This window comes from Hibiscus syriacus, unplaced genomic scaffold, assembly GCF_006381635.1.
Source record: "Hibiscus syriacus cultivar Baekdansim isolate YM2019G1 unplaced genomic scaffold, ASM638163v2 tig00111783_pilon, whole genome shotgun sequence".
NCBI lineage: Eukaryota > Viridiplantae > Streptophyta > Magnoliopsida > Malvales > Malvaceae > Hibiscus > Hibiscus syriacus.
The window spans coordinates 4544359-4562755 of NW_024063178.1; the positions used below are offsets into that span (position 1 = coordinate 4544359).

The following is an 18397-nucleotide window of genomic DNA, read 5'->3' on the forward strand; positions in this document are numbered from 1 at the left end:
AATTTGTGTATATTTTTTTAAATTAATAATTTAAAAATAAAAAATAAAATAATCGGGTACCAGGTACCCGTAACATCCGGGTCAGGACACGGGCCGATAAATCACCGACCCGGAAATCGGATGCCGGGATTTGCACACCCCTAATGAAAATGACGAGATTTTTTAGCATAAGTTGTTCTAGTTTTCTAGGTGGTTGTCAAATTGCTTTTTCCGTTTGCAAGAACATGAAAATCGAACTTGACTTGGAAATGGAATCATTATATATGTGATGTTGGCAGCCGGAACTCTGAATTCCGATGAGCCGAGAGACCTCGATTTGGCGTACAAAGATCGGTTCTTCATCCAACAACTCACTCCGGCTCAGGCAGCTCAGAGGACAGAGTAATCAGCCAAGGACATTCTTCGTGTCAAGAGCTTGATTGACAAAAAGGCTTGGTCCTATGTCATGAACGATCTTAAGCTAAGGCCGAGTATCTCCGCTAAGACCTTAAAACCTTCATCTCCTCCAAGCCCAAAGATGAGAAGAAGTCTCTCAATGAACTCACTAAGAAGCTCTTCAACACCATCGACGGGGTAAGTTTCGATGTTTACGGACCGATGACCGATCGGTGTTATTCAACGAAATGTTTTAGCTTATCATGAATAATTTCTGATAATGGTTTTGGTTTTTTGGTATAGCTTGACCATGCAGCCAAGATCAAGAGCACACCCGAAGTAGAGAAGTACTATGCTGAGACTGCATCAGCTTTGAACGATGTCATTGACAAGCTTGGCTAAACACAATTTGTTGTATTTTGATGTAAGCATTGTTCATCATTTTTAGAGGCACATTCTTAGTTTTCTGCAAGTACTTCACCCGAAAGAAATCGATTTCATTAACAAGAAAAGGGGGAAAAAGCCATTAACATGGTTACATCCAAAATATCAATAAAGATAATTGAAAAAGAATGTAGTATTGGCTTTGTTACAAAGCTTGGAGAAGTAGGAAAAGGCAAGTTAGGCAGCCGTGGTGGTGGTAGCGGCGGCTCGAGATCTATTAGAACGGTCTTCTCGGGCTGTTGCGGTGGCTGATACGTAGTAAGCAACAGTGAAAAGTCCATGAATGAAACATAGAATTCCTCCAATGGAAAGAAGACGATGATGGGATATGCCGCATGATTTCCTTGACTTTGAGTTTGACAGTGTCCCTATGATCAGCATTGTGAATCCAACAGCTAATATTATCCTGCACACAGAGGAACATAAGAAGAGACTTATGTTGTTCAAAATCTTCATTCGTGTCTAAAATACGAGTACAAATACGATATCACCAATACGCGATCAAGAAAAAGCTATGGAGCATTGCATGTTGATGGATCATGAGCTATAAATACGAGAATATAACTTCCAAAGATCTCTAAATACATGAAAAAACTTCGAAAAGAATTACATACCATGAGAAGATGAGGGAACAGATGGCTAATTGTTTATTAGCAGATGCTTGATCCAAGTCCTCCTTCGTCCAAATGCACACGCAACCACCGAGCAAGTTCCCAACAACATGGGCGAGGCCGAGAAGTACAGATGCCGCGAGTCCGAGCTTGTAAGCCTGCAAACTGGGGTCTCTGCACTCAAAAATCCACATCCTCAAATGCTTCACCTGTTCAGCAAAGAACCAAAGGATCATCCAAAAAGAAAATGAAGGATACAATTCTATTTACATGCTAAGCCTCTAAGCGTACCTTATTTTCAGCAATTTCAGCCTCAATGCCAAGTACCCCGGCAGTAATGTCCAAAGCCATGATCAGTAGACAAACCAGAAACCCATAGTTTCTTGCCATGTTTACCATAATAATCTAGCATGGAACACAAATGAATAGGGTTGCAGACCCTTTATAAGGGCAAGTTGCAGTGTTAATGAAGAGGAGAATACGAATAAAGTAGGGAACAGGAATGCAGATTAGTAACAAATACGAAGTGATATAGTTTTCGATTTTTTTTTTTAAAAAAAGCTTCTTTTTGCTCATGCAAATTTCTTTATTCTTTCCTTTTCTTTTTAAATTCATATTCCTTCCATGGATGACAAGAAAAGTAGATTTTTAGAAATATTGATCGATGACTGAGATGTGTTTTAGGTCTTGGCTTAAGGTTTCAACAGCTAATGGTACCCAAATTTCAGATTTTTTTTTAGCTGATGAATCAAACATTAAATGGCATGCATCATAACCTTTGCTGGTAGCCTGGAATCAAATTTTGAGAGGACAATGACATGTGCTTTACAACAATGATTTAGTATGGAACACTGATATGATATGACCTACGGGTGAGTATTCGATAGAGACGAATCGAGTTAGTTTAGTTGACGAATCTTGTTTTATAAAAGTAAATTTTATTTAAAAACTTTTCGAGTCTAGTTTATGAAATGCGAGTTGAATAGAACTATTCGAGTTTCTGTTTAAATTTAATTATAAATATTTATAATATCAAGATACTAATTGATTCCAATTTAAACAACTTTTTATAACCATATATATATATATATATATATATATATATTTCTTAATAGTTTTCCATATGCACATATATCATTCAAAGTGACTAGGTTTAAACTTTAAAATCAATTCATTAATTATTAAAAGTTTTAAGTTACTCGAATCCTATTTTAGAACTCAAACTTTATTTAAAAAAATTCAATTAGATTCAAGTTTAAAAAATTAATTCTAAATTTTTAATATCGAATCTAATTAAAAATTATGTTTTTAGTTAAATGGAATTTTGCTCACTCATAAAATGGTCGGATATCCCTTTTGTGAGCCCATTTGAATTTTCTTTGTAAGCGAACAAGCCAAAGCCCAACCAACTAGCACAAACGTAAATTTTCATTTTCTAACAAGAAAACTCAAGCCTTATCCATTTAGAGGGAAAATACATAATAGCGTAAGCTACACATATAGTCACTGATTTTTTAATAAGTTTTTTTTCCTCATTAAAGTTTTAAAACTAACAAATTGGTCACTAAAACGTTATGGATTGAGATAATGAAATAATGATGTGGCACGTTAGTTGACTTTTTTAGCATCATTTGACCATATTCATTGCCTAAAAGTGACCCTTTCTCTTCCTTCTTTATTCTCTCAACTCTCTCCATCTTTCTCCCACATCTCTCTCTAAAATCACCCTCATCTCATATCCTCTAGTCCCGCCAGCCTCAATCACATAAATATTTTTCTTCAAAAAAATAAAAACCGGAGGATTAAAATTGACATGTTAACATTTGGCTCATACATCTTACATCCAAGATTCTTTTGTTCATCCTCTTCGTGGTGTCTCAAATCTCAATCACTTAAGCATGGAGTTGTAAAACACACAGAAGAGAAGTTAACAAAACTATCATGTTTGACAGAAAAAAAATCTAACCACGAAAGGTGCAGCCTGAATAGCTGACTCAAACTTTGTGTAATTCTGCTCACTTTCTCCATGATATTCACTAACAATCTCAGGTCCATTAACACAGAAGAGGCTGACACCAGAATCGCAAATACATAGTCGTGCCAAAGTAGTCTTTCCCGTTTCGGGTGAACCATGAAAAAGTACTCCTTTTGCAGTTTGCAAACCAAAACTATAACAATTACATTAGTCATCATCATTTATCGTTTGCTATGTGAAACAAATGAGAATACCTGATTAAAAAAGAGGTACTTGTGAATGAATGCATAAGAGAATACCTGATTAAATAACAATAAGAATACTTTACTGTTTGAAAACACAAAATGATACATTAAATAAAAAAATAAAAAGAGAGGATATTTTCCCTATTATAGAAATAAAAGCCCAGAGAATATATAAAATTTAGGTCCCATGCTGGACTGTCTAGCCCTCATAATCTCATTCACGTCATTTATCATGGACCAAACTTCAGTCAAGAACACGAAAACAAGTTTCAGAGTCTGATGCTAACCAACTGGTGCAAAATCAAATCCTCTGTAATTTACCTTTTACCAACAAATACATTCTACGCAATAAAACATGCCTAGTCTTCATTGTAGTGGATGTTTCAACATCCAATATTTTATTTACATGGAAACAAGAAGGCTTCATAAAATATAATAGTATTTTCTATAACAGACCACTGGATAGTATTATTAGTTCAAAAAAGAAAATAAAAAGAGTAAATTTATATTGTTTACTGTGACAAAGCATTCTTCATCAATGAGAAAATGATTTCCTTCAATATTGCATATTCTTTAGTCAAGCCACCTAGTTCTGAAATATCATGCTCCACAATGGTTTTCTTATCTCCAAGTTCATGTTGCACACATGGCAAAGGTCTTACAAATTGAGTTTCAGAAGACAAATCTGATGATGAACATAAGTATATGTTATTCTTGTGGTCAACGACAAAAGCATGAGTTCTTAGCGAAGATATAATGGCGTCTTAACGAATATGTTATTCCATTCTCAAATCGATGACAAGCTTTTTCAGTTGAGAATTCCATTTTAAATTGTAAATCGTAATTTGTATTTACTGTATTCTTAGACGTTGGCTTTAGATGAAATTTTTGGAAGCTATACAATGACAAGCTGAGGAGGGAGAACCCGGCGCATATGAAAGGCTTGAAGACAATCTCACTCCATGCAAAGATTGTTTCTTTAGCTGCTAGATAGTAGATTGTGGTTCCCGGGTCTATAGATGAATATATGGGAGGTGAGTGATTTTAGAAAGAGAAGTGGGAGAAGCATAGAGAGAGTGAAGATAAAACAGAAATGTTCAATTTTGAGTAATGAACTTGATCAAATAATGCCCAAAAAAAAATTTAACATGTAACATCAACACTTCATTATTATTTTTAAAATTTTATAAAAAAATAAAAATAAAAATAAAAATTTACTCAAATATTAATAGTAACTATTTGTATAATTTACCATATATAACGAAAAGTACAGGTGTTCGGTGGGTCACGGGAGAAACATTTCTCTAGAACCAACACAAAGCTACACATAAAGATGATTGTCATCATTTTATCAAATTCCAATTAAGAACGAACTACAAATGCTTATATTGGGAGACAAAAATCCAAGGAACTCTTTCATTTCCTTTTTCAAGAAACTTAAAGAAGAGAGGGTGAACAAAATTGTCGCTGTATTACAGATGGAAGAATTTCGAGGAAGACGAGGATCGACCCGAGAAGCCTCGGCGGTTTGGGGACACGGAAATGCGGGGACCCAATCACACTCTCTTGACCCAGAACGTTCTCCAGGTATGGAAATTCGATGGGTTGTTTTTAATGTTTTGATCGACGTATTTGTTTGCTAAAAATTGATTCTTTTACCAGGAGATATTTGAGTCGATGGGTCAATTTGTTGATGGGTTGGAATTCTCTGGGGGTTCTCATAGCTTGATGCCGAAATCATTTCTGAAACAAGTGATTGACATGGCTCACCAGCATGATGTTTTTGTTAGTACTGGTGATTGGGCTGAATATATGATTCGCAAAGGTCCTTGAGGTACAGCTGAATTTATACCCACATGAAAATGTTGTTGCTTTCTGATTATGTTCAGTGTTTAAAGATTATGTGAAGTGCTTTCCTTTCTGATATTGTTTAATGTTTAAAAGGAGTGTAAACAAATGGGGTTTGATACAATCGAGTTGAATGTGCCATCTTTTGAAGTTTCTGAAGATACTCTTCTGAGATATTTGAGATTGATTAAAAGTGGTGGCCTAAAAGCCAATCCTCAGTTTGCTGTCATGTTCAACAAGTCTGATATTCCCACTGGTGGAGATAGAGCATTTGGGGCTTATGTTCCTTCTCCTCCTCCTAGATCAACTGGTATGGGACCATTCCTTTAATGGCTTTGGTTTTTATTGATCCCCATTTGTGATGAGGATTGAGGACTTTGAATTTATTTTGCTTTTATCAGATTAAATTTCAGGGAAGTTGAATTTAGTAGCTAATCATACTCTTTTTATTGATTTCCATCTCTTAGACCCTTTATTTTGTGTCTGTGAATATGTCATGGCAATAATGTTCAGCTTTCATACTGGTTAGAGTGGAACCATTGAATATGGAATGTCATGTCCTCTTGCTGCTATGATTGTTTTGTCTTGAATTTTCTTTGGACGAGCAATTTTTTTTTCAAGATTGTTAAAGTTAATTGAGAGATGCAGATTCTACATGTGCTTCTTTATCATTTCATCAATCATTCTTCTTTAAGTTGTTTAGTTTTGAAAAGCTCAAATTTTGTATTTTTTTTATCCATATTTGCAGAACTTGTTGAAGATGTGGATCTATTGATCAGAAGGGCTGAGAGATGCTTATAAGCTGCTGCACACATGATTATGTTTGATGCAGATGATTTATGCAAATATGCCGACTCTGTAGACGTAATTGCAAAGGTTATGGTCGTCTTGGTCTCGAGAAGACCATGTTTGAAGCTTCAAATGCTAGAGCGTCCGAGTGGTTTGTCAAGCAATATGGACCAAGGGTATACTGGATTTTCATTAAGTTTCCATCGCAATTTCTAATGATTTGTTTGTTGTATATCATTTACATTCATGACTTTGTGCTTTCAGGTGAACCCCTTTGAGGATCACTCTCAGGTAATGGATTTAGAGTCTCAGAGGATCCAACCTGGGGGAAAAACCACTCCTCGGTTCTTGGTTCTTCCTATTCTCTGTTCTGAACTGGTGAAGATTTCTAGAGACAACTCCTCGGTCGTAGTTTGTCGAGTAAACACTGTTACAACTTACTTTTGATGCCTCATGTTTGTGCTGTGAGTATCAATTTAAATGGAAATGAGAACATTATATGCTATTATTGCAAAAACTCTGGAAAGATTCTTGTGTAAGAAACAATGACCAGGATACTTTGTTTTTGGGTCCAATTTTACCAATTGTCCATAAATCTTTTCATCTTTCAGTTAAAGAATAACCAGCAGTCCCTTTCAAGTCCAGTTCGAAAGTAGTGTCTGCCACCACAGCACGGTAGGTTTCCGAGTTCATCGGCTTATGAATCTCCGACAGTGCCAACACGATCTCCCTCATTGTTGGCCTTTTTCTCGAGACAGGATTTACACAATTATAAGCCAGACCAGCCATGTGATTCAGTTGTTGAACATCAAATTTTCCTTCGAGTCTAGGATCTGCAATCTGTTCCCACCCTTCATGGTCTTCAGTACCAATAGCCACCTATTCAATGTCAAAAGCCTTTTTCATACGTGGATGCAATAGGCACAGAGTATCAGTTTAAGCAAAAGCTAGAATGGTTTGGACGTACAAACTCTACAATTTCCATGAGACCCTTTTGTGCATTGTTTCCACTCATTATCTCGAACAGTAGAACCCCGAAACTATAAACATCGCTTTTACAAGTAAACGTCAACGTAGAAATGTACTCTGGATCTATGTATCCAAAAGTTCCCTTCACATCAGATGAACGCAGATTACCCTTCTCCTGTCTTGAAATTCCAAAGTCAGCCACCTGCTTAATTTGGAAAATATTAAACCTCAGAGATAGGGGGAATTGAACTAGCAAAAGGAGAGCTGAAATCATACTCTGGCTTTCATGGAGCCATCCAGCAGTATATTCGACGATTTGATGTCACGGTGCACGACTGGAGGAACAGCCTGCTATAAATGTAGCTAAGTGACTAGAAACAGGAAACCTTGAAGGTTCTGTTAGTCTTACAGGTTGTGTAACAAAATGAAATCGGAACTTACCCCGTAATGAAGGTACTCCAAACCTCTCGCCACGTCGAGAGCTATCTGAACCCTCAAGTTCCAGCTCAATGTCTCATGATGTTCATCTGCAATTGAAACACAACGAAAATGCTTGACTTGAAATAATTGAAATTGCAGGATAATATCTGAAGAACTATTTATTGTGTCTTTTCTTACAATATAAATGGGAGGCAAGACTTCCATTGCTCATGTAAGCATAAACAAGCATATGTCGTCCTCTTTCTGCACTATAGCCCATCAAGTTCACCAGGTTCCTATGGTGTAATCTTCCAAGCAACAGAACCTGGGAATAGAACAACAAAATATTGATATCTGCAAACTCTGCCTTCTCTTTTCTTCTTCAAGGCATAGAGAAACCGAAAAAAGTCGACCTTAATGTGCATTTTGTGACCGGCACCATTTTTAGTCTATAATTACCTCTGTAAGGAACTCCATTGCTCCCTGCTTGGAATCATTAGCAAGCACTTTAACAGCAACAGTCAGACCAGTTTCCATTCGAGCTTTGTAGACTGGACCAAATGCTCCTTCACCGATAGTTGTCGTGAAATTGCTAGTTGCTTTCTGTAGCTGTCTGCGAAAACATTCGAACCCAGTTTGTACGGAGAAAGAAGAAAAGAAAACCGAAGCGATTGTATTTGTAACAGTATTGGTATCAACTTACTTGTAAGAGTACTTTGGTATGCCACATGCGGATTCCACGCTCTTCCTCCTAAGCCCTTCCAACCATTGGGGCATGTTACTCCATTCGGATGTTCTAGGGGAATCTCGACAGATGTTCGAATCCGAAAACACTGCACCCGGATGTGATCCACTAACACAGATCGGAAGCTTTTCAGTTGTAGGAAGAACCTTCTCCTTATTAACGGAACGATCGAGACGCTTCCTTCGGTACCTAATGCACCACGTTACAGCCATGGCTGAAACAACACCTATTCCTACTCCAATGATGATACCAAGAACTAGTCCGAATCGGAAGTTTCTCATGTCTTTAAGTTTATTAAGATGACCAAACTGAACTCGCCAAGATTACGAGATCGTCTCCTGAATCGCCAGTGAAGTGACAAAGGACTAGGTGAACTCTTTTACCCCTTGGACAAAAAAACATGTAAAATGGCAGTAGAAGCATGCATAGATTTGATGATTTATCACAAGAAATTAACCTGTATCTTTTATGTGTTTCCTTGTTTAGATGATTCAGGGCGGTGAAACATGGAAAGAAATGAAAACTTACTTATTACTTAATTCTTTCTTTGGCAGTGCCACCTCAACAAAAATCAAGCATTATTAATATTTTGAGCTTATTTTTGTGTAACAGAAAATATGTAATTAATCAGTTGCATACCATTATAGGTTAATATCTTTTTTAGTCTCCGTATTATAATTAAACTATCAATTTGATATTTATATATTTCTTTTTACCAGTATTATTATTATTATAACGATTATTCTACTATGCTCGACGAGCATCGATGAGCACCAATAACGATGAACATTATTAATTTAATTTATAAAATGACCATTATTAATTTATAAAACTTTAAAATTATAAAGTACTCAACGTATAATTATAAATTAGTTAAAAAATCTAAATGTAAATTATTTGAAATAAAATATTGATTAAACTATTTTGTATAGTCTTATTTTTAATAATAATTAGATTAAATATTAACTCCTAAATTAAAAACCCTAATTTTTTTTGCTTTGGAGTCATCGTCGTCGTTTATGTTGCCGCTATCACTGCCACTATTGTTGTCGACATTGCTACTGTTGTTGTCGTCATCGCTTTTGTTGCCCCCGGCACCGTCGCCACTACCATCGTTGTCGTTGTCGTTGTCACCACGTCAAAGCAAGAAAAAAATGTAGGGTTTTTTTAAGTAGGGGTTAATATTTGTCTAATTATTATTTAAAATAAGGTTATAAAAATAATGTAATTAATATTTTATTTTAAATCATTTACGTTTATATTTTTAACTAATTTATAATTACACTTTGAATACTTTATAATTTTAAAGTTTTATAAATTAAATTAATGATGTTCATCGTTAGTGGTGTTCATCAATACTGGTCGAAGGTTATAAATTTTTTTCTTTTTATAATTAAATAATCTTACCTTTACATTCCGAAATCTGAACTTCTAAATGAATTATCTCATAGTATATTTTTCAGAGATAATCTTACATGTCATATTTATTTCTTATAATTTATATATAAAAATTTTAATACGATTTGTAAATCCGCTGGATCCATTAAATAGTAGGTGAAAAAGACTTGGCCCATTGATTAAGCTATTTGACATTCGAAATAACGTTTGGCCCAAAACAGTACAGGCTTTGTTTAACCTCAAAATTCCACTGTTTAAGCTCGTAATTCAGTTGCTCAAGCCCGGGTTGGATGCCTAATAAGTGGTCGATCCAAGAAGACGACGACGACGACGAAGAAGAAGCCGCGTACAACCAAAGAACATACCCGAGATAGAGAGAGAGATTTGATTGTGTTGTTTGTATAGTAGAGAAACCATAGTGTAAGAGGCAACCCCCTCCTCTTCTCCGTTCTTCTATACTTTCCCCCCTCTTTTTACCTATTCTTTCTAGCTTCAATAAATCGGGGGTTCCTCTTATTGTCTTTAATACATATTTACCTGCCGGTACAGTTTTTTAATTCATAAAGATTTCAGGGGTGAAAGAGGGCAAACGGGGGGATTTTTTTTATTCTTGTTCTTGGGGAGACAAAGGAACAAAGGAGAAGATGTCAAAGAAGAAAGCTTTCAGTGGCAGTACGATGACTTTAAAAGATTTTCATGGCGGTTCTATCCCATCTGATCTTCCTCTCCCTTCTGCCCCTGGCGTGTAAGTTCCCAAATTTCAAATTTCATTTTCTCTTCTTTCTTTTTGTTTATGATGTATACTTTGCTGGGTGTTATCCAAAATTTTGAGATTGTGTTGTTTCTTATTAGATCTGAAAACCCTTTGGATCTGCTAGCGAAACCCTAGCTTTTTAATATTGGATTTTATGAGTACAGGACCGTTAGGCCTACCGATCGTTCGGGTTTTGATAGAGCTACGTCATTGGGAAACCCGGTTGGGCGACCTGATCACCGTGCCCGGCCGAATTCGTCACCTGCAACTAGGCATTTTGATGATAAAACTCCATTTCTTACCAGTTCAGTTCATATTGGTCGTTATTTTGATGAGGATGAAAGGAAGCCGTTAGTTGGGGGTTCTGCCCCGCGTAGAACTGTTACCGATGAGATTTTAGGGGTTCCAGCTAGTCGTCTGGAGCAGAAGCCAGAGTCTGTTCATGCTGGGAGGTTTTTGGGGCGATATGGCTTAGCTCAGGTAGCTCCATTGTCTAGTGGCTCAGGGAATCTCTACTCTAGTCGAGTGTCTGAGGCTGAAGCTGTTGGCACGAGTTCTCACAATTCTGGGGGGAATCATAGGCAGGCTGCTTCTGGGCCGTATCCTAATGCATGGGCCGCTAGGAAGGAGTTGGCAGTGAGTGTTGCTCATGCTGAACAAAGTGCTGTCTTGAAGTTGGCTCATGCTAGTGCTATTGACAAAGTTTCCTCGGGTAGATGGCAGTCAAAGCAATCTGTTCTATATCAGAAAGATGTTGATGTTAGTAAACACAAGGAAACAGAAAATGGCTTGCATCCCCTGGGTTATGATGATAAGACTGTTCTATATCAGAAAGATGTTGATGTTAGTAAACACAAGGAAACAGAAAATGGCTTGCATCCCCTGGGTTATGATGATAAGACACACGGCAGAACGAATGGTGTAGCCGGGAGGGAGTATTATGATGTGATGTTGGCAAGGCAAGTTGAAAGAGGACTGAACATTGAAGATGGAATTCAGGGTGGTAGAAAGGCGATACCAGACTATGAGAGGAACCACACTCCTAACTATTTGGAACTTAAAGAAAATAAATCAGATATTTACGGTGAAGGAACTCAATCCAGTGGTGCAGATGGCAAATTTGGCAGTTCTAAGTCACAGCCATTGTCGTCAGTGCGGTCTGATGCATCTGAGCGGCCCAAGTTGAAGTTACTTCCTCGCACCAAGCAATTGGATAATCTGGAATCACCTTTTGTTGATGCTAATCAGGTGTTTGATACGATGCCATAGTATTGAATCTTGCATTCGCTTTATCCTCTCCTAATTCTAATTATTTTCTCGTAAAAGGGGCAACTGCGGCCAAGTGAATCTGTTATTGATCATGCTGGAATTGGTAATGATTCATATGGATATGTGAATACTTCAAAACCTGGTTCAGCTGGCAGTGAGAATGGGAACCAGGCAGTGGACCGTCCTAAACTGAATTTAAAGCCTCGTTCACAGCCCAATGAACAATTGGAGGGTAATTTTGAGAAGGAAAGGTTAGAGTGCCTTAGATATATGTATTTTTGTTATTATATAATCATTAATTTAATGAGGGTGGGAGACAGAATTATTAAGGTATTTAAGTGACAAATAATGCATTAGAAAATTGACATCCAGTAATTTCTTTGGGGAAAATTTGGATAATAGTCTCGGTACTAAATAGGGATTAAAACATCATGATTTGAGGCAATAATTTAACTGTGAGTCATTGGTTCACATTTAATTCTGTTATGAAGCAACTAAATAACAATGAAAAAATGAATGATTTTCTTAAATTTTGTTAGTCTCCTATTTGTCACATTGCCATGCACAAGTAATCTATGATTACTTATCTACACTAATGTCGTATGGATGAGGGTGTTTTGTTTTAGTTTATTTTTCTGGAACAATCGTCACTTTAGGTTTATGGGTATTTATTTGCGAAGTGTTACTGATGCAGAAATGCCTTGTTTGGTGGTGCAGGCCCACGAGAACTGGTGAGTGAATCTCTCCTGATTGCTTATTGGATTGCTTTAATGATTTTTTTTCATCACTATCTTTTTTATTTCAGCATAATTTGATTTATTATTATAGCTTCACACTTGATATTATTATTGTTAATGTGGTTTTCATCATAGGAGCTGACCGTGTTGCTGTTCTGCTTCACAGGTTCTGAAGGAGAGAGGGATTGATGACAGCAGCCATGAGCCAGGCCAACATCATGATAGGTAGTGGTTTCTTGTATCTCATACTGTTGTGGAACATCTTACCCTTTTTGCTTATCGGGTTTGTTCACCAATTGACTTAAAATAAATGTACCATGTCTTCATTAATCGTTATTGTTATGCAAAGGGTCAAACATAATGTTCCAAGAAGTGAAAAAGTTGCTGAGCAACCTGCTGCTCGCCATGGTGAAAGAGTTGGGAATCCTCGAAGAAAATCTGAGAGAAACCACGTTGTTCACAATGAAAGAGTTGATATGCAAAGGAGGAACTGGCGTAATGAAAATCAGCAGAATGAAAGGGAAACTGAAAGACAGCAGCAGCCACGGTGGCTGCAGCAGCAGGAGAGGCAGCCGTCACCTGAAACCTGGCATAAGCCTGCCGACCAGCCTAAGCCTGTCTCTCCCGAAGCTGCTGGTTTGCGCTATGGAAAAGCAGCATCAGCATTGGAGCTTGCTCAAGCTTTTTCCAAACCATTCTCAGATCAGAAAACAGATGATCAACATGCTGGGCAAATGCCATTTTCTCGGCTGATGGGTCCAACTCCAAGGCCTCAAATAAATGGTTACTAAATTTTAATAGAACCGGAGCCTCGTCTTACTGGTGACTGCCTAAATGATTTCAGGATGTCAGTAATTGTATTTGTGCAGTATGGCCTCATGATTTCATGCAGATGATCTGTTTTTGTTTTTTCAATTTAAAACAAAAATTTAGAACAATTGGTGCATCAAATCAATTGCAATGTCGTCCTTCCTTTTTCTCAAGTGGTTCCCAGTTTTTGCTGCTTTGATTTCAGTACTACATTCATCTTTGCTGCAACAACCACAGTAAGAAATGGCTAGTTTACAAAGGAATGGGATCAAAAGCAATGGCATTGCAACAACCACAGTAAGGAATGGTCTAGTGGTTTTGAGAACCATGTCCATCTCCATGTTGATAAATACAATGGGCTCTCACCAGATTCAGTTTAATTCCATTGACACTTTGGGATAATGGGGACACAGTAGCTCGGTGTATATTCACCTTCTTCCATGTCTCTCTCATTAGATTCTTTATATGTTCCCGGGTGGCTTCCTCCGGTACTACGTTTCCGTGCATGTAGCATTGGATGGATTTTGAAACATCGCCTCTCTTCAACTCATCCTGAAATCGAAGTGAAATGTGATCAGTTCATGGAATTCAAACTTCATCTGATAAGAGCTCTTACAGTTCGGTCGGTTTTGTACTGGTGAAGTTCCTAAATCATCTTGAAGTCGAAAAACCACAGATGACCAGTATAATAACTCGGGGTAGCTTTCGAGGAATTCGAGCTCCTTCTCGTTTATCTTATTTGTTACGAATAGATTTGCTTGAGTTGCTATTAAAGTTATTGATATCCCGGCATTTTCCATGTACTCTTCAGAAGTTGGCGTATATCCACTGAGGTACCGTCTTGCCTCCAACATGTAGGATCCAAGTAAATCCACCCACTGACGCCATAACCAGAGCAGAAGAAGTGTTATGATAACCTGTCACAATGCCTTAAATCAGATGGAATTCATGAGAGACAATAGATACATTACCGCCTTTTTAAGATTTGACACGACGTCATGACCTTTCTCTTTCAAGATGTCGTAAGTTTCCGAACTTGGGTTTGAAAGCTATCCCCAGTGTCCATAAGAAGGATTCCACCAATCTATTCCTGGCAAAGCTCAATTTCTCTCCAAGACCAGTGTTCTTCCACCACCTTTTGCAATAAAATTCAAGTACATGAAAACCAATTACATGTTTTATTATATGTGTGTGTATATATATATATGATTCCATTACCTTGACATATCCTTGATTTCTTCTTGGTGCAGTGCTTGTAAAACATTGAAGTCCAACTTTGCTAGTTCTAATACAATCGGGTTTGAGTCCGATCTTCTTTCATATACATCGACGTACAATCTCGCTTCCAACCTTGGCATTCTCCACTGTAATGGAAGCTCCATGGCATGCCGGACTTGGAAGGCGAGAATAGGATCGATGTCATCCTTCACATATCCGAATTTTCAGACGTAAAGTGCCAAGCTGCCTCCATTATGCTTTCTCCTTTGAAACAGTAGTATGAAGCTTCATACAAGCTCAGCATTGCCTTGATATCCTTACATAGAGGTGGCCTGAAACTTCCTCAATCGTCCTGAAAACAGTCGAGCAAATCCAGTTATTAAAAACACCCCCAACAAGAATTTCATTGTAAATTACGGAATCATTCGTACCCGGAGATGAATGATATCCATATTCCCTGAGGAGCCTAAATTCCAAAGCTGCTGCATACAGATTTTCCTTTCTCATTTGATTGTCACTATTCTGATATATGTTCAGTAACATCATGTTAATCTCATCATCAAAATGATATGCCACTCCAAACCTCTGCAAGCTGTCGATCATCTCGAGTTGATCCAATAGCCGATCATGTTCCACAATATCGTTCAGTATCATCTTCACTTTTCCTTTCAGCAATTCGACTTGTCATGCATACTCATGTCCCTGGAATTTTAAACAACATTCCATCTTCTAATTCACCGACAACGGCTGAACGACATACATAGATTAGTGAACGAAGACAATGATAATGATAACTATACCTTATAATCGCTGCACAACAATTGCAGATCATCATCATTCCAAAAGCAAGGCTGATAGTTCCCTGACCTTCTACTGGTCGATGAACTGAAAATTTTGGTACTGGCACCATATCTGACACTCCCTCTGCATCTTTGAGAGATTAATGGTGCAACCTTGGGTGTTTTACCAAAGAAAGATGTAGTTAACGAAAGGAGGGAGGAAGCCATCTAAGGATTTAAAGCTCTTAATTGAGTAGAAAAATACTACATCAATGTTGTTAATTTACAAAGGAGTTTTAAACAGTACTATATATAAAGAGCTATGGAATCCAATGTCTAATTATTTATTAATAATCGTAATTAGTGATTTATTTTTAATATTAATCACAATTTCTCTTGTCGGCTATCCCATGTTGGAGAATGTTCCAAAAATCTTAGTATCAAACTTCAAGACATGAACTTTTACCATTTTTTTAAAATAATTGTGTCCCACTGCGTTGGAACATGGTTGATTTGATATCTCCTAGTAACTCGGATGTGAATCCATTACAATTTACAGCTATGGAATTCAAGTCAAGAGGGATTTAATTGCATGAAACATTGTGCAATGGCAAACATGTCCCAAATCCAGAGACTAAACTAGAAGCCTCCGCGCGCGCATATATATATATATATATATTATTTAGTACATTTGGATGGTAAAAATTAAAGGTTGAGATTAATTTATTATTATTTTTAAGTGATAATCTTCACATTTCTTACTTTTAATTTCAATCATTTATTTTCTCTCACCAATAGTTCTAAATCTATGTAAAACTAAAAGAGTTTTACATTATGTGATTGGATTATGCCTCATATATATATATATATATATATATATATATATATAAAAGAATGGTTTGTTTAGGAGGTTTTTAATGAGAAATATAATTTGGATTGTTTTACTCTAATATTAATAAATTTTCTTTTACCGAACAAATATATATATATCAAGAATGGTTTTGTTATATGCACTTTTAGCAACTTTCGTGAACGGTAGGTTAACAATTGAAAAATAATAATAATAATTCATTTAGGACCAAACGCTTTTAAAAAGAGATTTTTAAAAGTGTTGTAAAAATAAATTTTTAAAAGTGTCATATAAAAGTGTATTTTAAATTGAGAAAATAATCTCAGTGACAAAAAATGCCTTATAATATACGATTTTAACCAACTTTTTTTGGATTTGCCAAAATGACCAACTAAATCGCAATGCGATCGATAATTCGCAACGCGATATTCGGTATCGCAAATCAGTTTCCAGATTCGCAACGCGATTCTGACTATCGCATTGCGATTTCCCAAATTCGCGTTGCGATTTTCCTAATTCACATTGCGATTTACGTAATCGCATTGCGATTTTCCTAATTCGCAACGAGATTCTGACTATCGCAATACTGAATTTCAAATTCGTAACTCGATTTCTGAATTCGCAACAGGTTTTAATTTCGCAACACAAATGTTTTGGGTATATAAATACGCAACAGCAGTAACTCATAACCTAAATCCCTAAATCGCAACTCATTCCATCTCCATCTATCACTCTCTCCGGCGACATCCGTTCCTATATCCAACGACATCCTTCCCCATCCGGCAACAGGTTTTAGTTTCGCAGCTCGTTTGTTTAGTAAATTAATTTACAATAATGAAATCATCTAATGTTGATCATGTTTGGATAGATTTGTGTTTTGGAGGGTCATGGGAGAATGTTCATGGTGTTTTACAATATATGCCTTTACCCATGAATCTTCAACTAAAACTGTCATTAAAAAAGTTAACTTATGAAACTCTAATGTTACGTGTTGCAAATAAATTGAATTTAGAGCCCCTAAGTGGATTTAGGCTATCTTATCAGAGAAATGGTAAAGTTTATTTGTTAACCGACAATGAAGATGTTGAACGATTCATTGCTTACATTAGTGTTTCAAGTGATGATGTTACATTGTATGTTGTTGAACCTAGAAGTAGTGAAGTTGAGTCAGTAGCGGGTAGTAATCAACTAAGTTTTTCAACCCAGTTTATGGTGCTCAAAATTTAATGGTTCCACCACAATTTCATCACCAAACAAATATTGTTTCACCACATTTCCAATACCAAACACAATCTCAAAACCCACAACCTTTCCCTAATCCAAATCCCAATCAACTTTCAGCACAAAATTCCGGTTTTCGTATTGACCAGTTAGACGATGATGAGCCAACAAAAAAAAATTGTGAGTACTAGTCAGTATTCGAAATTTGATCTTGGTCAATACCCAAACTTTCTTGGTCAATACTCGGATTTTGATGATTTTTCAGAAGAAGAAACAGACCCTGCGTGTAATGATTTTGATATTGGTCAATACCCGAATTTTGATGATGAAACAGCCGTTGCCGAGGAAGATGTTGTTGATGATAATGAGGAAGTTACGACTGTAAATGAACATGTTGAACATCCATTATATAATTCATATAACACTGAAGAAGAAAAAAGAGAGAAGAAATCCCCAAAGAAAAGTCCCCGAAGAAAATGCCACGGGAGTATAACTGGAATATGTCAGAATTACTTCAGATACCGGAAGAAGAGTTGGTAAAGATAGCAGTTGATTGTCACACAAAATTATTCGTATCAAGAAAAGATGATTGTTTTGATACAAAGGAAGACTTGAAGATAGCTTTGTATACGAAATGTGTGGAAGATGGCTATCAACTAAAAGTTAACAATCAAGCAAAGATCGTTTCGAAAACAAGGTGTATGATTGACAAAAACTGTATGGGGTATGATTGCAAAGAGGATAAAAGATTGCGAAATATTTCAAGTTAGGACTTTTATTGATAAACATACATGTTCAAGAACCCAAGTTTTCCTCACCATAGACAGGCAAACAAAAAGGTGTTGGGGGTTTCTGGCTGAGTTAATGTTTTTGAATGGTAGGCTATATCGGGGACATGAAATTATGACTGACATGAATGCTCGGTTCAAGATTAGTATCT

The 18397-nt window shown here is 36.7% G+C and overlaps 2 protein-coding genes and 4 pseudogenes across 3 annotated transcripts; 3 read left to right on the forward strand and 3 right to left on the reverse strand.

The window, feature by feature from the left end:
• Window positions 1–829, forward strand: part of LOC120170575 — a 29466-nt pseudogene extending 28637 nt beyond the window's left edge.
• Window positions 830–861: 32 nt separating this feature from the next.
• Window positions 862–1868, reverse strand: LOC120170578. Its single transcript, XM_039178520.1, has 3 exons — window positions 1722–1868; window positions 1434–1639; window positions 862–1225 (listed from the first exon to the last, which is right to left on the reverse strand). Exons 1-3 carry the CDS (start codon window positions 1827–1829, stop codon window positions 997–999), a joined length of 543 nt encoding a protein of 180 aa, XP_039034451.1. The 5' UTR covers window positions 1830–1868; the 3' UTR covers window positions 862–996.
• A 3243-nt stretch (window positions 1869–5111) lies between these two features.
• LOC120170614 lies at window positions 5112–6787 on the forward strand (annotated as a pseudogene).
• Window positions 6788–6821: 34 nt separating this feature from the next.
• On the reverse strand, window positions 6822–8704 carry LOC120170579 (annotated as a pseudogene).
• Window positions 8705–10056: 1352 nt separating this feature from the next.
• Window positions 10057–13558, forward strand: LOC120170577. 2 transcript variants are annotated; one of them, XM_039178519.1, is made up of 7 exons: window positions 10057–10564; window positions 10738–11324; window positions 11409–11821; window positions 11900–12093; window positions 12537–12573; window positions 12746–12804; window positions 12929–13558. In XM_039178519.1, exons 1-7 carry the CDS (start codon window positions 10464–10466, stop codon window positions 13368–13370), a joined length of 1833 nt encoding a protein of 610 aa, XP_039034450.1. In that variant the 5' UTR covers window positions 10057–10463; the 3' UTR covers window positions 13371–13558. The 2 variants fall into 2 exon arrangements, with proteins under 2 accessions (XP_039034450.1, XP_039034449.1); XM_039178518.1 differs by having other exon boundaries at window positions 10738–11821.
• Window positions 13559–13698: 140 nt separating this feature from the next.
• LOC120170616 lies at window positions 13699–15614 on the reverse strand (annotated as a pseudogene).
• Window positions 15615–18397: the final 2783 nt, after the last annotated feature.